Source organism: Canis lupus, chromosome 16, assembly GCF_048164855.1.
Source record: "Canis lupus baileyi chromosome 16, mCanLup2.hap1, whole genome shotgun sequence".
NCBI lineage: Eukaryota > Metazoa > Chordata > Mammalia > Carnivora > Canidae > Canis > Canis lupus.
The window spans coordinates 27,715,452-27,733,193 of record NC_132853.1 but is presented as its reverse complement, the minus strand read 5'-3'; the positions used below and the strand labels follow the sequence as shown (position 1 = coordinate 27,733,193).

Here is a 17,742-nt window from a genome sequence, read left to right as displayed (position 1 = left end):
ACCTAAAATCCAAAGTTAATTAATAATATTTATCCAACTAATTTATGTAAGGACTTTTTTTTAAGTTTATGTATTTATTTTTAGTGATCTCTACATCCAGTGTAGGGCTCAAACTCCTGATCCTGAGATCAAAAGTTGCATGCTCTCCTGACTGAGCCAGCCAGGTGCCCCTGAGAAGGACTTCTAAATGTTTAAACTTGGATGATCTTCTTTTAGGTTGAGTGTTTGTAGTCTGATATTTTACTTCTGTTTTTAATTTAGTTCCACAAATTAGATATCATTGTTATCATTTTATATGACTAATGTTTGTTTAGGTTTATTCATGTTTATATATATATATTTTTTATGATAGTCACACAGAGAGAGAGAGAGAGAGAGGCAGAGGGAGAAGCAGGCTCCATGCACCGGGAGCTGGATGTGGGATTCGAACCAGGGTCTCCAGGATCGCGCCCTGGGCCAAAGGCAGGTGCTAAACCGCTGCGCCACCCAGGGTTCCCATGTTTATATTTTTTTAAAAGGATTCCAGCATCTCAAGATAGATCTTCTAAGTTTCCTTCTTTCCTGAAGTACATACTTACTTATTTTTTTAAAAGATTTTATTTATTTGATAGAGGGAGAGAGAGGGAGAGAGAGAGAGAATAAGCAGGGGGAGTAGCAGGCAGAGGGATAGGAAAAAGCAGGCTCCCTGTGGAGTAGGGGGCCTGAAGCAGGGCTGGATCCCAGGACCCTGGGATCATGACCTGAGTCTGAGGCATACGCTTAATCAACTGAGCCACCCAGGAGCCCCTGAAGTACATACTTTAGAAGTATATTTATTTCTATTTATTTTTTAATATTTTATTTATTTATTCATGAGAGACAGAGAGAGGCAGAGACACAGGAGGAGGGAGAAGCAGGCTCCCAGCATGGAGCCGGATGCGGGACTCCAGGATCGCGCCCTGGGCCACAGGCGCTAAACCGCTGAGCCACCCCAGGGTTCCCCTCCAGGAGTATATTTAAACGACTTTTCTTAGTAATTAATATCAGTTTTTGTTTGTTTATTATTTTTATTAATTTACGACAGTCACACACACACACACACACACACAGAGAGAGAGGTAGAGACATAGGCAGAGGGAGAAACAGGCTCCATGCAGCGGGAGCCGCGGGAGCCCGATGTGGGATTTGATCCTGGGTCTCCAGGATCGCGCCCTGAGCCAAAGGCAGGCGCCAAACCGCTGCGCCACCCAGGGATCCCAAGTTTTTGTTTGTTTAAACATGTCATTACTTGCTCTTGCACATATTAAGATAATTTTCCTATGTATTGCAACTCTAGGTTGATTATTTTTAGCTTTTTAAAAATTATTCTTCTGTCTTCTGAGTTTTATCGTTGCTATTGAGGAATCAGTTGTCAGTCTTTTTATCAGGTATCTGCGAACTCTAAAATATGTTCTGTGTCTTTGGGGTTTTCTAGTTTCACTGTAATCTATATAGGGTAGTCTTTTTTGTCATGCTTCTGATTTGTTAGGGTACCTGCATCTGAGAAACGATGGTTTTCATCAATCTTGAAAAAATTTTAGCCATTATTTATTCAAATACTGCTCCATTCTGTTTTATTTTTCTGGAATTCTTTTTTTTTTTTTTAAAGATTTTATTTATTTATTCATGAGACACACAGAGACATAGGCTGAGGCAAAAGCAGGCTCCTCTTAGGGAGCCTGATGTGGGACTCAATCCCAGGACCCCGGAAAATGCCCTGAGGAGACGCTCAACCACTGAGCCACCCAGGCATCCCTATTTTTCTGGAATTCTAATTAGATGTGTTAGGCATTATTACTCTTTTTTCCTTGTGTCTTAATTTCACTTTTGTTTATGTCTCCATTTTGTATTTGAGTAAATTCTTTACATTTCTCTTCCAGTTCAAACTGTAAATTCTTACTTCAGGTTCAGCTACCCTGCTGTTTAACCTGTCTGCCAGGTTTCTTAACTTTAATTATTATATGTTTAATTTCTAGAAATTCTATTTTGTTTCCTTTCAAATCTACTCATTTAATAGGGTCTTGTTCCTTAGTCATATTTTTATATCCTTTCTTGTTTCATTAAATGTTACTCTGTAACCAGTAATTCCACTGTCTTTGTGGGTTAGAGTATCAAGTATCACATTTATCATTTCTGCTGACCTCTGTTTTTTTTTTTTTTTTTCCAGGGTAGTGTTCTATTTGCCTGAAGTGGAAGGTTGGAAGTTTATTAGCTAATCAATTGGGGAAAAAAATAGGAAAAATAATGTATCTATAGCAACATAAATTAGGACTTTGCCTTTTGAAATAGAAATTTTAGAATTTATTCTTTGCATTGTCATGTCAAAAGTGAATCTCCGTGGCAATCAAATAGCTTTACATCTTCAAAATCTGTTATTGCTTTTTATACATTGTTCAATCAGAGTACAATTAATAGGAAAAAATGGAGACTTTTTTTAAACTATGGGCATCTGTGAAGTGTCCCTTCTGTAAATGAGGTGTGTTTGTAAGATATTACTTTATTGATTAGCCAGTATATGGTGAATGGATTTATGCTGTTTCTGTTATGGTATAATTTTGTTTTTGTGGTTCATGTCATTAGCTGGAAAAGAAGAAAAATAAGGTCTTACTAATTAACATTAACTTATTTTGTCATTAAAAGTTGAGGAACTAAAGATAAAAGGCAGGACAGATGTTACAGAAATCCATTTTATTTTTTTAATGTCTAAATTCCCCAAGAATGAGAATTTCTAATATTGTCTGTTTAGTGTGTTTATGATGCTGAATTCCTAGCAAAAGATACATTCCGTATTAGTTTTACATTTTGTTGTAAGAAATGGTAGAAGATTGAAGTTTCATTGTTTTTGTCTGCATGTAATATGCTAATCTCAGGTGATTTATTTTCTTTCCTCCGTGTTTGAGGGATAAATAGCACATATTGTTTTACTCTGAAGGTTTCCTCAATTCACCAAAAACAAAAAATAATCTCTCTTTATTCCCTTCAATTTCTGTGGCTCAATCTTAAGGACTAAATAATGTTGCCTTTTTTTTTAGGGTAGTAGTTATAATAATTTGTGATGTAGCAGTGAGATGAAATAAATACTTTGAATCACTACCTGTAAGCTACAATGTTCATTAGTATTCTTGTTATTTCCTGTGTTTATTTTTTCCTTCCCCAAAGGAAACTCAAGCTTTTTATAGCAGAGACTGTCTTCTATTTTGTTTATATCCATCAGTCCTCTTTTTGTCAGACTTCAGGTCTATATAAATCTCCAGCTTATTTGAAATACTTTTGTCTTTGCTAGCTTGTAAATGGGATCGTTTTAGCCCATTTCTCATTAAGACTTCATACCTTGGCATTCTCTTTATCATAGAAAAATTGTGTACACGATAGAGAAAAGCTTGTAAATGGGATCGTTTTAGCCCATTTCTCATTAAGACTTCATACCTTGGCATTCTCTTTATCATAGAAAAATTGTGTACACGATTGAGAAAAGTCAATTTAACTTGACTTATTGAAACCTCCATATTTGTGGAAAAACCCTAAGATGTCTTTCAGGACTGTTTACTTTTTGATAAATCCATGTTGTTCCTTATTCCAATGAAAACTGATATAGACTATATTGTAATTAGCTAATCCTATCATTCTTGCCAGCATAGTAGGGACTGTTCATTGTGAACACATTCTGCTGCCAGCAGCTGAGTTGGAACATTGTGTTTATTTGTGAGAGGATTTGAGCAGTTTGGTCTAATGATTAAATGAGGGAATGATTCTGTTGACAAACCTGATGAAATCATTAATCTTAATAAATTATAGGGAGGAATTCACATTTAAAGTATTGAATATCATACTGAACATTGTAACAATTTGAAAATACTGTATTTCATTTGCAAGAATTTTCTAGCTTTCCTCTTGCTTTTTTTGAGCAGTGGACAGATATACTAGAGGCAACCTAGTTTGGTGTGATAAGCAACAGATTGGAACATAGATCAGACTAGGTGAACAAGGTCATGGAGTCCAATGTATATTCACCATGTACAAAGAACTTTGATAGACACTCTATGTAGGACGGGAGATCGAGGTGGATATAAGAATGACTAAATAATCATTGTCTTAAAGATTTATTTATTTTAGAGCAGGGGGAAGGAGTTGAGGGAGAGAGTCTCCGTGCTGGATGCCGAGCCTGATGCAGAGCTCAATTTCATGACCTTGAGATCATGACCTGAGCTGAAACCAAGAGTCAGAACACTTAACCGACTGCACTGTCCAGGTGCCCCAAGATCATTTCTTAAAACATGTAAAATCCAGAAGGAGAAATAGATCAGTGAGTAATTGAAAGTAGAATGAAACAAATGTTAAAGTGTTTGCAAGTAACATGTGATAGGATAATGTAGGAAAGAGCAGTGAAGATTGATTAGAGACTCAGAGAAAGTGTCCCTAAGAATGTGACATTTAAGTTGATTCTAGACAAAGAGTAGTATTTAGACAGATGGAGTATGTTGAGAATAGGAATGTGAGGATCACATTTTGAGAGATTGGTAATTATGGAGGCATGCATGGCTAAAACCCTAGTTTTGTGGAAGGTTAAAGGAGAATATAAGGCCAAACTCAATGAGGGTTTAATTTTGACTCTAATAATATTAATAACAACTAATATTTTTATGCACTTCTCTGAAACTTAACAATAACAGCTGTAGGAGGTATTACTAATATTCCCATGTGTATATGGTCTTGTGTGACTTACTGGGAGGACCTTGATCTGAAAGTTGACTTTGTCACTTAAGAGCTGTATGACCTTAGATATATACTTGGTGTCACTGAGTATTAGTTTTCTCATCTATCAAATATGAATAGTTTCTTCAGTAACTTGTTTCAGGGCTGTTGCATTGGCTATGCATTTGTACACTACATGCATTTGTACACTATACTACACTAACTGCACTACATTATTCCAGGGGTGGCATTTGTACAGGCCAAGGACTTTTTTAAAAAGATTTTATTTATTAGAGAAAGCATGAAAGCAAGCGGGAGGAGGGTGGGGGACAAGCTGACTTGATGCTGAGCGCAGAGCCTAATGAGGACTCCCATCTCCCAACCCTTAGATTATGACATGAACTGAAATCAAGACTCAGATGCTCAACGAACTGATCCCACCCAGCAGCCCCTAGTGATATTTTTTTGTAGAGGGCCAGATGGTAAAATTTTAGGCTTTGCAGGTCATAAGGTATGTCATAACCTCCCAACCCTGTTGTTATAATAAACAGCTATAGACAATATGTAAACAAATGGGTGTGACTATATTCTAATAAAATTTCTTTCTTTTTTTTTTTTAAATAAAATTTCACTTACAAAAAAAAAAAATGTTGGACCAGACTTGATTCCACAGACCAAAATTTGCTTACCTCTGACATAGACCGGGATGTGAATGGTATACTCTTGAGTTGTGTAATTATGTGGCATAGGTATTTTAAATAATAAATTACATGAACTATAAGAAATATTTATTTGAAAAAAAAAAGAAATATTTATTTGTAGGTAGGTGCAGAAATATTTTTAGCTTAGTGCATATGGATGCTCAATGATAAAAGTCCATTCCTTTTCCTCTCTTCCTATCTATATATCTATTTATTTATTTAAAGATCTCTACACTGAGCATGGACCTTGAACTCACAACAGTCCTATGTTCTACCAGCTGAGACAGCTCTCCCCTTTTAAAGTTCTTACCATTGATTGATTGGATAAACCACTTAAACCTTTGCCCTCAACTTCAGAATTTTCAGTAGGAAAATAAAAACCCTTCTACCAAATCTATAATTAGGTCTGTGAGTTAGAGTGAAAATCTATATTGTTTTGAATTCTTTAAAATCAGTATTAACTCGAAATTATGGCTGAGACATTGTTTTAACTGAGCATCACTGTATTCAGGGGTCTTAAACACAATGTCATAGGGGCTTGACTCTGGAAAATAGTGTGGAGGTTCCTCAAGATGTTAAAAATAGAATTACCCCATGACCCAGCAATTGCACTACTAGGTATTTACCCAAAGAATACAAAAATACTGATTTGGAGAGACACTTGTACCCCAATATTTGTAGCAGCATTATCAACAATAGCCAAGTTATGGAAAGAACCCAAATGTCTATCAACTGATAAATGGATAAAGAAGATGTGGGATATATACACTGGAATATTACTCAGCCATCAAAAGAATTAACTCTTGTTATTTGCAATGATATGGATAGAGCTAGAACGTATTATGCTAAGCTAAACAAGTCAGAGAAAGACAAATACCATTTGATATCACTCATGTAGAATTTAAGAAAAAAAAAACATATGAACATAGGGGAAGGGGGAAAAAAGAGGGAGGCAAACCATAAGAGACTTAACTATAGAGAACAGAGTTGATAGGAGAAGAGGTGAATGGGAATGGGCTAAATGGTAATGGGTATTGAGGAGGTGTTATATGTATGTGATGAATCACTAAATTCTACTCCTGAAACCGATATTATACTATATGTCAACTAACTGGAATTTAAATAAGAACTTGGAAAAAAAAAAAAAAGATAGGGGGCTTGAAGCCTAAATTGATGGTCCTGATTCAGCATCTTATGTGATTTGTGTTCTTTTCTATAAACTAGAATTTTTACCTGGAGAATATATACTGCTTTAACTTATAGAAATAGTACTGTCCTGATTTTGGTCCTCATCACATAGGTTTTGTCAGACTGCCAGTATATCATTCCTTTTTATCTTTAAGATTTTATTTGAGAGAGAGAGAGAAAACATTAGTGGAGGGAGGGTCAGAAGGAGAAGACGACTCCCCTCTGAGCAGGGAACCCAACAAGGGGCTTGATCCCAGGACCCTGAGATCATAACCTGAGCTGAAGTCAGACGCTTAACTGACTGAGCCACCCAGGGCCCCTGCCAGTGTATCATTCCTGAAGTAAAGTTAATAGTTGAGAACAACCATATGTTCTTCTAGAGATACCTGGGAGCAGGAAAGTACGGGTTTTCTCTTGCTCTTACTTAATTGTAGCTTTGTTAATGTTATTATCAAAGTATTTTTTGAGGGTTTTTTTTTCTTAGTGCTTTGAAGAGTTTTTTTTTATCAGATTATGTAAATCAAATGTTGATTATCTACTAGGGCTGATTTTGACATTGCATTTGGGTCTCAGTTTAAGGATAACAAGTGTATTGTATATTAATCATTGTTGCAAGAAGATAATGATGTTGAATTGCCATACATAACTTTGTTCTCCCATTCTCAATGTTAAAAAACATTTTTGGGAGGCACCAGGGTGGCTCAGTCAGTTAAGTGTCTGCCTTTGGTTCAGTTCATGATTCCTGGGGTCCTGGGATCAAGCCTTGAGTCCAGCTCCCTGCTGGGCAGGGAGACTGTGTCTCCCTCTCCCTCTGCTGCTCCCCCTGCTTGTGCACGCACTCTCTCCTCAAATAAATGAAATCTTTTATTTACTTATTATTTGTTTTTATTTTTATTTATTCATGAGAGACACAGAGAGAGTGGCAGAGACAGAGGGAGAAGCAGGCTCCCCATGGGGAGCCTGATTTGGGACTCGATCACAAGACCCCAGGATCACAACCTGAGCCAAGGGCAGATGCTCAACCACTGAGCCACCCAGGTGCCCCTAAATAAAATCTTAAAAAAAAAAAAAAGATCTTTCTTATAGTTATTATTTTAACTACGGAATAAACCATTTTCTATTTCTACATTTGAAAATATTTCCTTCTCAAAAAAAAAAGAAAAAGTATTTCCTTCTCTTTACTCTTTTTTTTTTTTTAAAGATTTATTTTTATTTATTTATGATAGACATAGAGAGAGAGAGAGAGAGAGGCAGAGACACAGGCAGAGGGAGAAGCAGGCTCCATGCCAGGAGCCTGACGTGGGACTCGATCCCAGGACTCCAGGATTGCGCCCTGGGCCAAAGGCAGGAGCAAAACCGCTGAGCCACCCAGGGATCCCCGTCTTTACTCTTTATAATAATATTATATACATTCTAGCTGCATTATTTTTTAACTTTTTTATATGACATAACATTTATCATTTTAATTATTTTTAAGTGTATAATTCAGTGGCATGAAATACATTTATAATGTTGTATAACTATCACCTATCTCTGGAACTTCTTTACCATCCGAAACAGAAACTCCATACCCATTGAACAATAACTATCCATTTCCCCTCTTTCACCCTGCCCCTTGTAACTTCTGTTGTGCTTTCCATGTTTCTGAATTTGCCTGTTCTGGGTACCAACTTCATATAAGTGGAATCACACAATATGTGTTTTTGTGTCTGTTTTATTTCACTTAATGTTTTGAATTATTCATGCTCTTCTGGGGTATCACTCTCATTTAAAAAAAAGATTTAATTAATTTATTTGGCAGAGAGTGTGCACTCACAAGCAGGGGGACACCAGGCAGAGGGAGAGGGAAAAGCAGGCTCCCTGCTGAGCTAGGAGCCTGGTGTGTGGCTTGATCCAGGACCCTGGGATCATGACCTGAGCAGAAGGCAGACACTTAACCGACTGAGCCACCCAGGCACCCCTGGACTCTCCTTTTTTAATGGCTGAAATACTCCATTGTATATATATGTGTCACATTTTATTTATCCATTCATCTGTTAATGGACACTTGCACTGTTTCCACCTTTTGCTGCTATGAACCTTGGTGTACAAATTATTTCTTTGAGTCTCTGCTTTCAGTCCTTCAGGATGTACACCTAGGATTGGAATTGCTGGATCATATGGTTATTCTGTGTTTAATTTTGTGAGGAACCACCAGACTTTTTCACAGTGACATACCACGTATTCTGCTTTAACAGATAGTTTTGGAAGGCTTTTTATTACCTTATTTTGAAAATGCTTATTATTTTCATTTTAACATATGAAAGTTCCTTGGAATTTTACAAGTGTATTATCATTTGGGGGCAATTACATTTGTAGACTTTCCTATTTAGTATTTTTCTCTTTTTTATTTTTCTAAATTTGAAGTATTAAATACTGATTTCTTTGTCCTACATTCACTGAGAAGCTAGAAAGTTTCTTACATTCAAGCAAGCAAAACATGCTATAAATAAATCATGCCACATCTCAAACTGGTTAATAACACTAAGGATTCCCAAGCACTCTAAAACTTGTATGATAATAAAACACTCTATTTTATTTATCTCTTAGAAAATACTTGAGTTTCCTAAGAAGAATAAGCTCTATTCTTTTTCTAAAATAGGGACGCCTGGGTGACTCAGCAGTTGAGCGTCTGCCTTTGGCTCAGGACATGATCCTGGAGTTCCTGGATTGAGTCCTGCATCAGGCTCCTACATGGAGTCTGCTTCTCCTCCCTCTGCCTGTGTCTCTGCCTCTCTCTGTATCTCTCATGAATAAATAAATAAATAAATAAATTTTAAAAATATCTATTCATTTATTTATTCAGAGAGAGCGAGAGAGAGGCAGAGACACAGGCAGAGGGAGAAGCAGGCTCCATGCAGGAAGCCTGATGCGGGACTCGATCCTGGGACTCCAGGATCACACCCTGGGCTTCAGGCAGCGCCAAACCGCTGCGCCACCGGGGCTGCCCTAAATAAATAAAATTAAAAAAATAAAGTTAAATTGGTACTGGATCTAGTCTATTATCAGTACCTTACTTAAAAAGTAAATAATATTAAACAGGAAAAAAAACCTTAACACTTGAGATTTTTCTTTAAAGATTTTATTTATTCATGAGAGACTTCCATGCAGGAAGCCCAATGTGGAACTCGATCCTGGGACCCCGGGATCATGCCCAAGCCAAAGGCAGACGCTCAACCACTGAGGCACCCAGGCGTCCCATTGAGTTTTATTAAGAACCTGAACACATTCTCTAACCCTCACAACAACTGTATGGGGTATAGGAATTCTTATTATTTTTATTTTTCAGATGAGAAGCTTGAGGTACATAGAGAGGTTATAAAAATTGCCTAAAGTCACACAGGTAACAAGTACTATATTCATAATTAATTCAGAACATCTTTACCTAAAAGCATATATATTTTTTAAGATTTTATTTATTTATTCATGATAGTCACACAGAGAGAGACAGAGAGGCAGAGACACAGGCAGAGGGAGAAGCAGGCTCCATGCACCGGGAGCCCGACGTGGGACTCGATAGAGCGCCAAACCGCTGCGCCACCCAGGGATCCCTAAAAGCATATTTTATTTTATTTTTTTTTTAAATTGTAATTTTTTTATTGGAAAACAAATATACAACTTGGAATGGATTTGAGGCAAATTGTGCCATAAGCAGATTTTCTTTAAGTGGCTAAAACAAAGTTTAAAAAGCAAGTAACAATAAAAGAAAATGTTTCTGGTACAGGACCAGCAGTACAAAAAAATAGTGTACGAGTACCTGGATAATACACCCGTTTTGCAGTAGTGCAACTTTTAAGTACATATTGTTGACTGTCCATAGTCCACGCAGAGTTACAACTCCACACTTCAACAACAACATGCTGACAGTTCCTAAAGAAAACTACTTAAAAAAAAGGCATAACCCAGATGTTCCCTCATTTGACCAACTCCATCTAAGTTTAGATGTGCAGAAGGGCTTAGATATATCCAGAGTAAGCCACATGCAACATGTTACCTGATCAATTTTCTAAAATAAGGTTTCAGGACAATGACAGTAAGATAAGGGAAGAAAACATGGAGGAATGAAGTCCTAATTACTATACATGCATATTTTTTGACAGCAGGGGGAAACCTTTTACAGATAAGTTACAAACAAAGAAAAGGCAAATAAACAATTTTGTACAAGAAATTTAACACATTCTGTACAATGTCTTCACTTTGCTGTCATCATTTGTACAAACTCTTCATAGTTTACTTGACCATCACCATCAATATCTGGTTCCCTGATCATTTCATCAACCTCTTCATCTGTTAACTTCTCTCCCAGGTTTGTCATCACATGGCGAAGCTCTGCTGCACTAATATAGCCATTGCCATCCTTATCAAACACACGGAATGCTTCTCTAATTTCTTCTTCACTGTCTGTGTCTTTCATTTTTCTTGCCATCATTGTCAGAAATTCCGGGAAGTCAATTGTGCCATTTCCATCAGCATCTACTTCATTAATCATGTCCTGTAACTTTGCTTCTGTGGGATTCTGCCCAAGAGACCTCATTACAGTTCCCAATTCCTTTGTTGTTATAGTTCCATCACCATCCTTGTCAAATAGTGAAAAGGCTTCTTTGAATTCTGCAATCTGCTCCTCAGTCAGTTGGTCAGCCATGCTGCAAGCGCTACCGGTCTCCGAGAAGCGGCCACACAACCCTAAAAGCATATTTTAATGACTACTTGTTGGTGCTGAGAAAGATAATAAATACATCTTCATTTCTGTCTTACGGAGTTTATTAAAAACGATGAGCCCAAACCACTTAACGTAGTAGGGATGCAGAGGAAAAAGATAATTGGATTTTAATTACAGAAATTTAAAGGCTACCTATTTCCATATACAGTCTTTAATTAGTGTAAGCTTTTAATATAGTCCCCAAGTTCACTATTTTCTTGCTGTTTCATGCACTGGCAACCCACATATGAATTCATAATTAGGCCACCTAGATCCTAGGTAGAATTTATACTGATGGTTACCATCTCCATTTTGCACTTTGTCATTTTGTAGTGGCTTTCTTCTACTTCCCTTGAAACTTTCTTTCTTCCTGGAAAGACCTCTTATCTAACTAAGCACTGTAAGGACAGGAATCTTTGAGCATTGCCTTATACATAAATGTTCATTAAATCTTTGGTAAATAAATATGTAAAAATCTGTTTTCTTTATAAATCCTTATCAAATAAGGTGGTAGAATCTTATAACAATTGTTATGGTTACTGATCTTTGCCCCCCAATTTTCCATAGCCATTCTTACATACTTCTGTTTTTTTCTGGAATATGTGAGACACAATATAACACAGTGATAAAGGGCATGAATTTTGGTATCAGACTTGGAATTAATTCTGGCTCCACTTAGTAGTTATGTGAACTTGAGTAAATTCCTTAACCTCTCAAACCTCAAGTTTCTCATCAGGAAAATGGGGTTTAGATAATAGTGCCTACACCACAGGATTGCTGGGAGGGTTAAAGAAGATAGTACATGTGATGTGCTAAACTAAGCACAGGACCTGTTTTAACATAGGCTAAGTGTTCTTTTTCTGTGTCCTATTACTTGGGATTCAACAGTACAAGACATGATCAGTATCCTAAAGGAATGTACCTATTAGGCTACAATAGGAAATATGTATATACATGACTCTAAAATACTGACAAAATACCTGAAGTCAGAATGAGTAAAATAGAGACTACACATTCGTGACTTTAAAAAAACTATTTTGACAAATAAAAATTGTATATATTTAAAGTATACATCATGTTTTGATATATGTATACATTGTAAAATAATTACTATGATCAAGCTAGTTAACAAATCTATCACCTCCCATATTTATGACTTTTGTGTATAGTGAGAACACTGGAGATTTACTGTCATCAAATTACAGGCATACAATACATTATCATTAACAGTAGTCAGTCTGCTGTACAGTAGGTCTCCAGAATTTATTCTTCTTATAACTGAAAGCTTGGACCTTTTGATCAGTGTCTTCCCCTTGCCCCTACCCCCAGCCTCTGGTAACTACCATTCTACTCTCTGTTACTCTGACATCAACTTTTTTTCCTTATATTTTACTTAGTGTAATCTCCTCCAAGTTCATCTATGTTGTTACAAATGGCAAGAATTCCTGCTTTTTAGAGGCAGAATAATATTCCGTGTGTGTGTACATTTTCTTTATCCATTCATCTATCCATGGATGCTTAGATTGTTTGAATATTTTTGCTGCCATGAATAATGCTACAGTGAGCATGGGAGTGCAGATAACTATTCAGGATAGTGATTTTATTTCCTTTGGATGTATCCCCAGAAGTAAGACTGCTGGATGATATGGTAGTTCTTTGTTGGGGAGGTTGGGGGTGGGGAGAGAGAGAGAGAGAGAGAGAGAGAGAGAGAATATCTTTTTTTTTTTTAAATTTTTATTTATTTATGATAGTCACAGAGAGAGAAAGAGAGAGAGGCAGAGACATAGGCAGAGGGAGAAGCAGGCTCCATGCACCGGAAGCCCGATGTGGGATTCGATCCCAGGTCTCCAGGATCGCGCCCTGGGCCAAAGGCAGGCGCTAAACCACTGCGCCACCCAGGGATCCCCAAGAGAGAGAATATCTTAAGCAGCCTCCATGCCCAGTGCAGAGTCTGATGTGGGATCTCACAATCCTGAGATCATGACCTCAGTCAAAATCAAGAGTCAGACACTTAGCTGAGCGAGCCACCCAGGTGCCCCTGGTAGTTTTATTTTAAATTTAAAAAAAATTTAAATTGAGGTATAATTGCCATATAACATGTTGGTTTTAGGTGGACAGTGTAGTGATTCAGTATTCATATGTATTGTAGTGATTTTTTAATTTTTTTAAAGATTTTATTTATTTATTCATAGAGATGCAGAGAGAGAGAGAGAGAGAGAGAGAGAGGGAGGCAGAGACACAGGCAGAGGGAGAAGCAGGCTCCATGCAGAGAGCCCGACGTGGGACTCCATCCCGGTACTCCAGGATCATGCCCTGGGCTGCAGGCGGCGCTAAACCGCTGCGCCACCGGGGCTGCCCCGTTGTAGTGATTCAATATTCATATGCATAACAAGAATAAATCTGGTTATCATCTGTCATCATACGAAGTTAGCTTTTAGAATTTACTTTCTTGGCAACTTTCAAGTATGCTTTACAATATTATTGGCTAGAGTCACCAGCTGTACTTTACATACCTATGATTTATTTTATAGCTGGAAATTTGTACTCCTTGACATCCTTCCCCTGTTTTGCCCACTTTCCAGTCCTCTTCTCCTCTGGCAACCACCATTCTGTTCTCTGTTTTTAATTTTTCAATTTAATTTTTAATATATATATATATATATATATTTAAGATTTATTTATTTATTCGTGAGAGAGACAGAGAGGCACACATAGGTAGAAGAAGAAGCAGGCTCCCAATAGGGAGCCTGATGTGGGACTCGATCCCAGAATGCTGGGATCATGGTCTGAGCCGAAGGCAGATGCTCAACCACTGAGCCACCCAGGCATCCCCATCATTCAGCTCTCTATAACGATGATTTTTTGTTTTCTTCATTTGTTTTTTAGATTCCATATATAAGTGAAATCATAGATATTTGTCTTTCTCTGAATGACTTTTTTTTTTCTGAATGACTTTTTGCTTAGCATAATTCCCTTGAGATCTATCCATGTTGTTACAAAATGGCAAGATTTTATTCTTTTTTATGGCTGAGTAGCCATACACATGCATATGTACACCATGCTTTTATTCATTCATTGTTGGACACTTAGGTTGTTTCCATATCTTGGCTATTGTGAATAATGCTTTGATGAACATAAGGGTGCATATCTTTTCATTTTCTTCAGGTAAATACCCAGAAGTGGAATTGGTAGATTATATGGTAGTTCCATTTTTAATATTTTGAGGAACCTCCATATTGTATTCCATAGCAGCTGTACCAATTTACAATCCTACCAACAGTGCATAGTGGTCTACTTTTCTCTACATCCTTGCCAGCACTTGTTTTTCTTGTCTTTTTGATACTAAGCCATTCTGACTGGTATGAGGCAGTAATCTCATTGTAGTTTTGATTTACATTTCTCTGATGATTAGTGATGTTGAACATCTTTTCATGTGCCTATCGATCACCTATTTGTTTTCTTTGGAAAAATGTCTATTCAGATCCTCTGCCCATTTAAAAAAATATTTTATTTATTTGACAGAACACAGGCAAAGGGAGAGGGAGAAACAGACTCCCTGCTGAGCAAGGAGTCTGATGCAGGGCTTGGTCCCAGGACCCTGGGATCATGACCCGAGCCAAAGGTGGACGCATAACTCACTGAGCCATCCAGCTCCTCCTCCCATTTTCTAATTGCACTGTTTGTTTTTTTGCTGTTGAGTTATATAATATTAATATATTTTGGATATTAAGCCCTTACTGGATAGATGATTTGCAAATATTGTTTCCCACGTATTATCTTTTCATTTTGTTGATAGTTTCCTTTGCTATACAAAAGCTTTTTAGTTTGATAAAGTCCCACTTGTTTCTTCTTTCTTATTTTAAAAGACTTTATTTATTTATTCATTTTAGAGAGAAAGCACGTATGAGCAAGGGGTGGGGGTAGAGAGGGAAGGAAAGGGAGAGAATCTCAAGAAGACTCCCTGCTGCACAGGGAGCCCATTGCAGGGTTCCATATCTTGTGCCTGAGATCATGATCTGAGCTGAAACCAAGAGTTGGATGTTTAATGGGTTGAGCCAGCCAGATGCCCCTAGTCCCCCCTTTTTTTTGTTTTGCTTTTGCTGCCTTTGCTTTTGGAGTCAGATCCAAAAATGAATTTTATTTATTCATGAGAGACACACAGAGAGAGAGGCAGGCTCCATGCAGGAAGCCTGATGTGGGACTCAATTCCGGGATTCCAGGATCATGCCTTGGGCCAAAGGCAGATGCTCAACCACTGAGCCACCCAGTATCTCTCCCCATATGTATTTTTAATCCTCTTGATTTATTGTATTTTGTAACTGGAAGTTTATACCTCTTAATCTCCTTCACCTATCTCCTCTCCCCTCCTCTCTGGTAAATACCAGTTTGTTTTCTGTATTAGTCTGTTTTTGTTTTTTGTGTGTTTTGTTTTTTAGATTCCACATGTAAGTGAAATATGGTATTATTCTTTTTTTTCTTTTTTAAGATTTTATTTATTTAAGAGAGAAAGCACGAGTGGGAGGGGCAGAGGGAGAGAGAGAGAATCCCAACCAGACTCCATGCTGCGGTCTCGATCTCATGACCCTGATATCTAGAGCCTGGGCTGAAACCAAGAATAGGATGCTCAACCAACTGCACCACCCAGATGCCCTGATATTAGTCTTTCTTTGACTTAATTTCACTTAGTGTTATAACTTCTAGGTTCGTCTCATGTTATCATGAATGGCAAGATTTCTTTTTTGGGAGTGGGGACTGAGTAATCAGATCCTGTTCAGGATGTCTACCCAGTTTTTAATTAAATTATTTGGGTTTTGTTATTTTTGAGTGGTGTTGAGTTGTAGGAGTTCTTTATGTTTTGGATATCTATCTCTTATCATATATATCATTTGCAAATATCTTCTCCTATTTACTAGGTTGCCTTTTCATTTTGTTGATGGTTTCTTTCACTATGCAAAGCTTGGTAGTCTGATGTAGTCCCAGTAATTTCATTTTGCTTCTGTTTTCCTTGCCTGATGAAACAGATCCAGAAAAATATTGCTAAGGCCATTGTCTAAGAGATTACTGCCTGTGTTTTCTTTCTTTTTTTTTTTTTTTCTTAATGATAGGCACGCAGTGAGAGAGAGAGAGAGAGGCAGAGACACAGGCAGAGGGAGAAGCAGGCTCCATGCACCGGGAGCCTGACGTGGGATTCGATCCCGGGTCTCCAGGATCGCGCCCTGGGCCAAAAGCAGGCGCCAAACTGCTGCGCCACCCAGGGATCCCTGCCTGTGTTTTCTTTAAGATATGTTATGGTTTCAGGTCTTACATTTAGGTCTTTAATACATTTTGAGTTTATATTTGTGCATAGTATAAGAAAATGGTCCAGTTTCATTGTTTTGCATGTAGCCGTCTAGTTTTCTCAGCACCATTTATTGAAGAGATTTCCTTTCCTCATTGTATATTTTTCATTTTTGTAGATTAATTGACCGTATATGTGTGGGTTTATTTCTGTTCCATTGATCTATGTGTCTGTATTTTTGTCAGTACCACACTATTTTGATTACTATGACTTTTAGTATAGTTTGAAATCTGGGATTGTGATACCTCCAGTTTTGTTCTTTCTCAAGATTGCTTTGGCTATTCAGGGTCTTTTGTTTCATACAAATTTTATTATTATTTGTTCTAGTTTTGTGAAAAATATTATTGGTATTTTGATAGGGATCTGCATTAAAGCTGTAGATTGCTTTGAGTAACATGGCCATTTTAGCAATATTAATTATTTCAATCCATGAGTATTGTATATCTTTCCATTTATTTGTATTGTATTCAACTTATTTCATCAATGTCTTACAGTTTTCATAGTATAGCTCTTTTACCACCTTGATTAAATTTATTCCTATGTATTTTACTTTTTGTTACAATTGTAAATGGGATTATTTTCTTAATTTTTCTTTCTGCTAGCTCACTGTTACTGTATAGAAACACAACAGATTTCTGTATGTTGACTTTGTATCCTACAACTTTACTGAATTCATTTATCAGCTCTAATAAATTTTTTGGTCGAGTCTTAGGGTTTTCTGTATATAGAATCATGTCATATGCACTTAGTGATAGTTTTACTTTTTCCTTACCAATTTGGTAACTTTTTATACCTTTTTCTTATTTTTTTTAAAGATTTTATTCACTCATGACAGACAGAGAGGCAGAGACACAGAGAGAGAAGCAGGCTTCATGCACGGAGCCCAATGTGGGACTCGATCCTGGGACTCCAGGATCATGCCCTGGGCCGAAGGCAGGTGCTAAACCACTGAGCCACCCAGGGATCCCCATACCTTTTTCTTACAGTTAGGACTTCTACTACTACTACCTATAACTACTTTAACAGGATGAACGTTGAATAGAAGTGATGAGAGTGAAATCCTTGTC

At 37.2% G+C, this 17,742-nt stretch overlaps 2 protein-coding genes across 2 annotated transcripts in view; one reads left to right on the top strand and one right to left on the bottom strand.

Moving 5' to 3' along the window:
- The window catches only part of PPM1E (protein phosphatase, Mg2+/Mn2+ dependent 1E), a 213,013-nt gene that overhangs the window by 50,434 nt on the left and 144,837 nt on the right, over nucleotides 1-17,742 (top strand). The window lies entirely within an intron of this gene.
- LOC140606408 (calmodulin-1-like) lies at nucleotides 10,201-11,341 on the bottom strand. Its single transcript, XM_072779747.1, has one exon. The coding sequence runs from the start codon at nucleotides 11,329-11,331 to the stop codon at nucleotides 10,831-10,833; it is 501 nt and encodes a 166-aa protein (XP_072635848.1). The 5' UTR covers nucleotides 11,332-11,341; the 3' UTR covers nucleotides 10,201-10,830.

What these genes read in the sequence shown, in the direction of transcription:
- LOC140606408 (XM_072779747.1), bottom strand. Translation starts at nt 11,331, where the DNA reads ATGCTTTTAGGGTTGTGTGGCCGCTTCTCGGAGACCGGTAGCGCTTGC.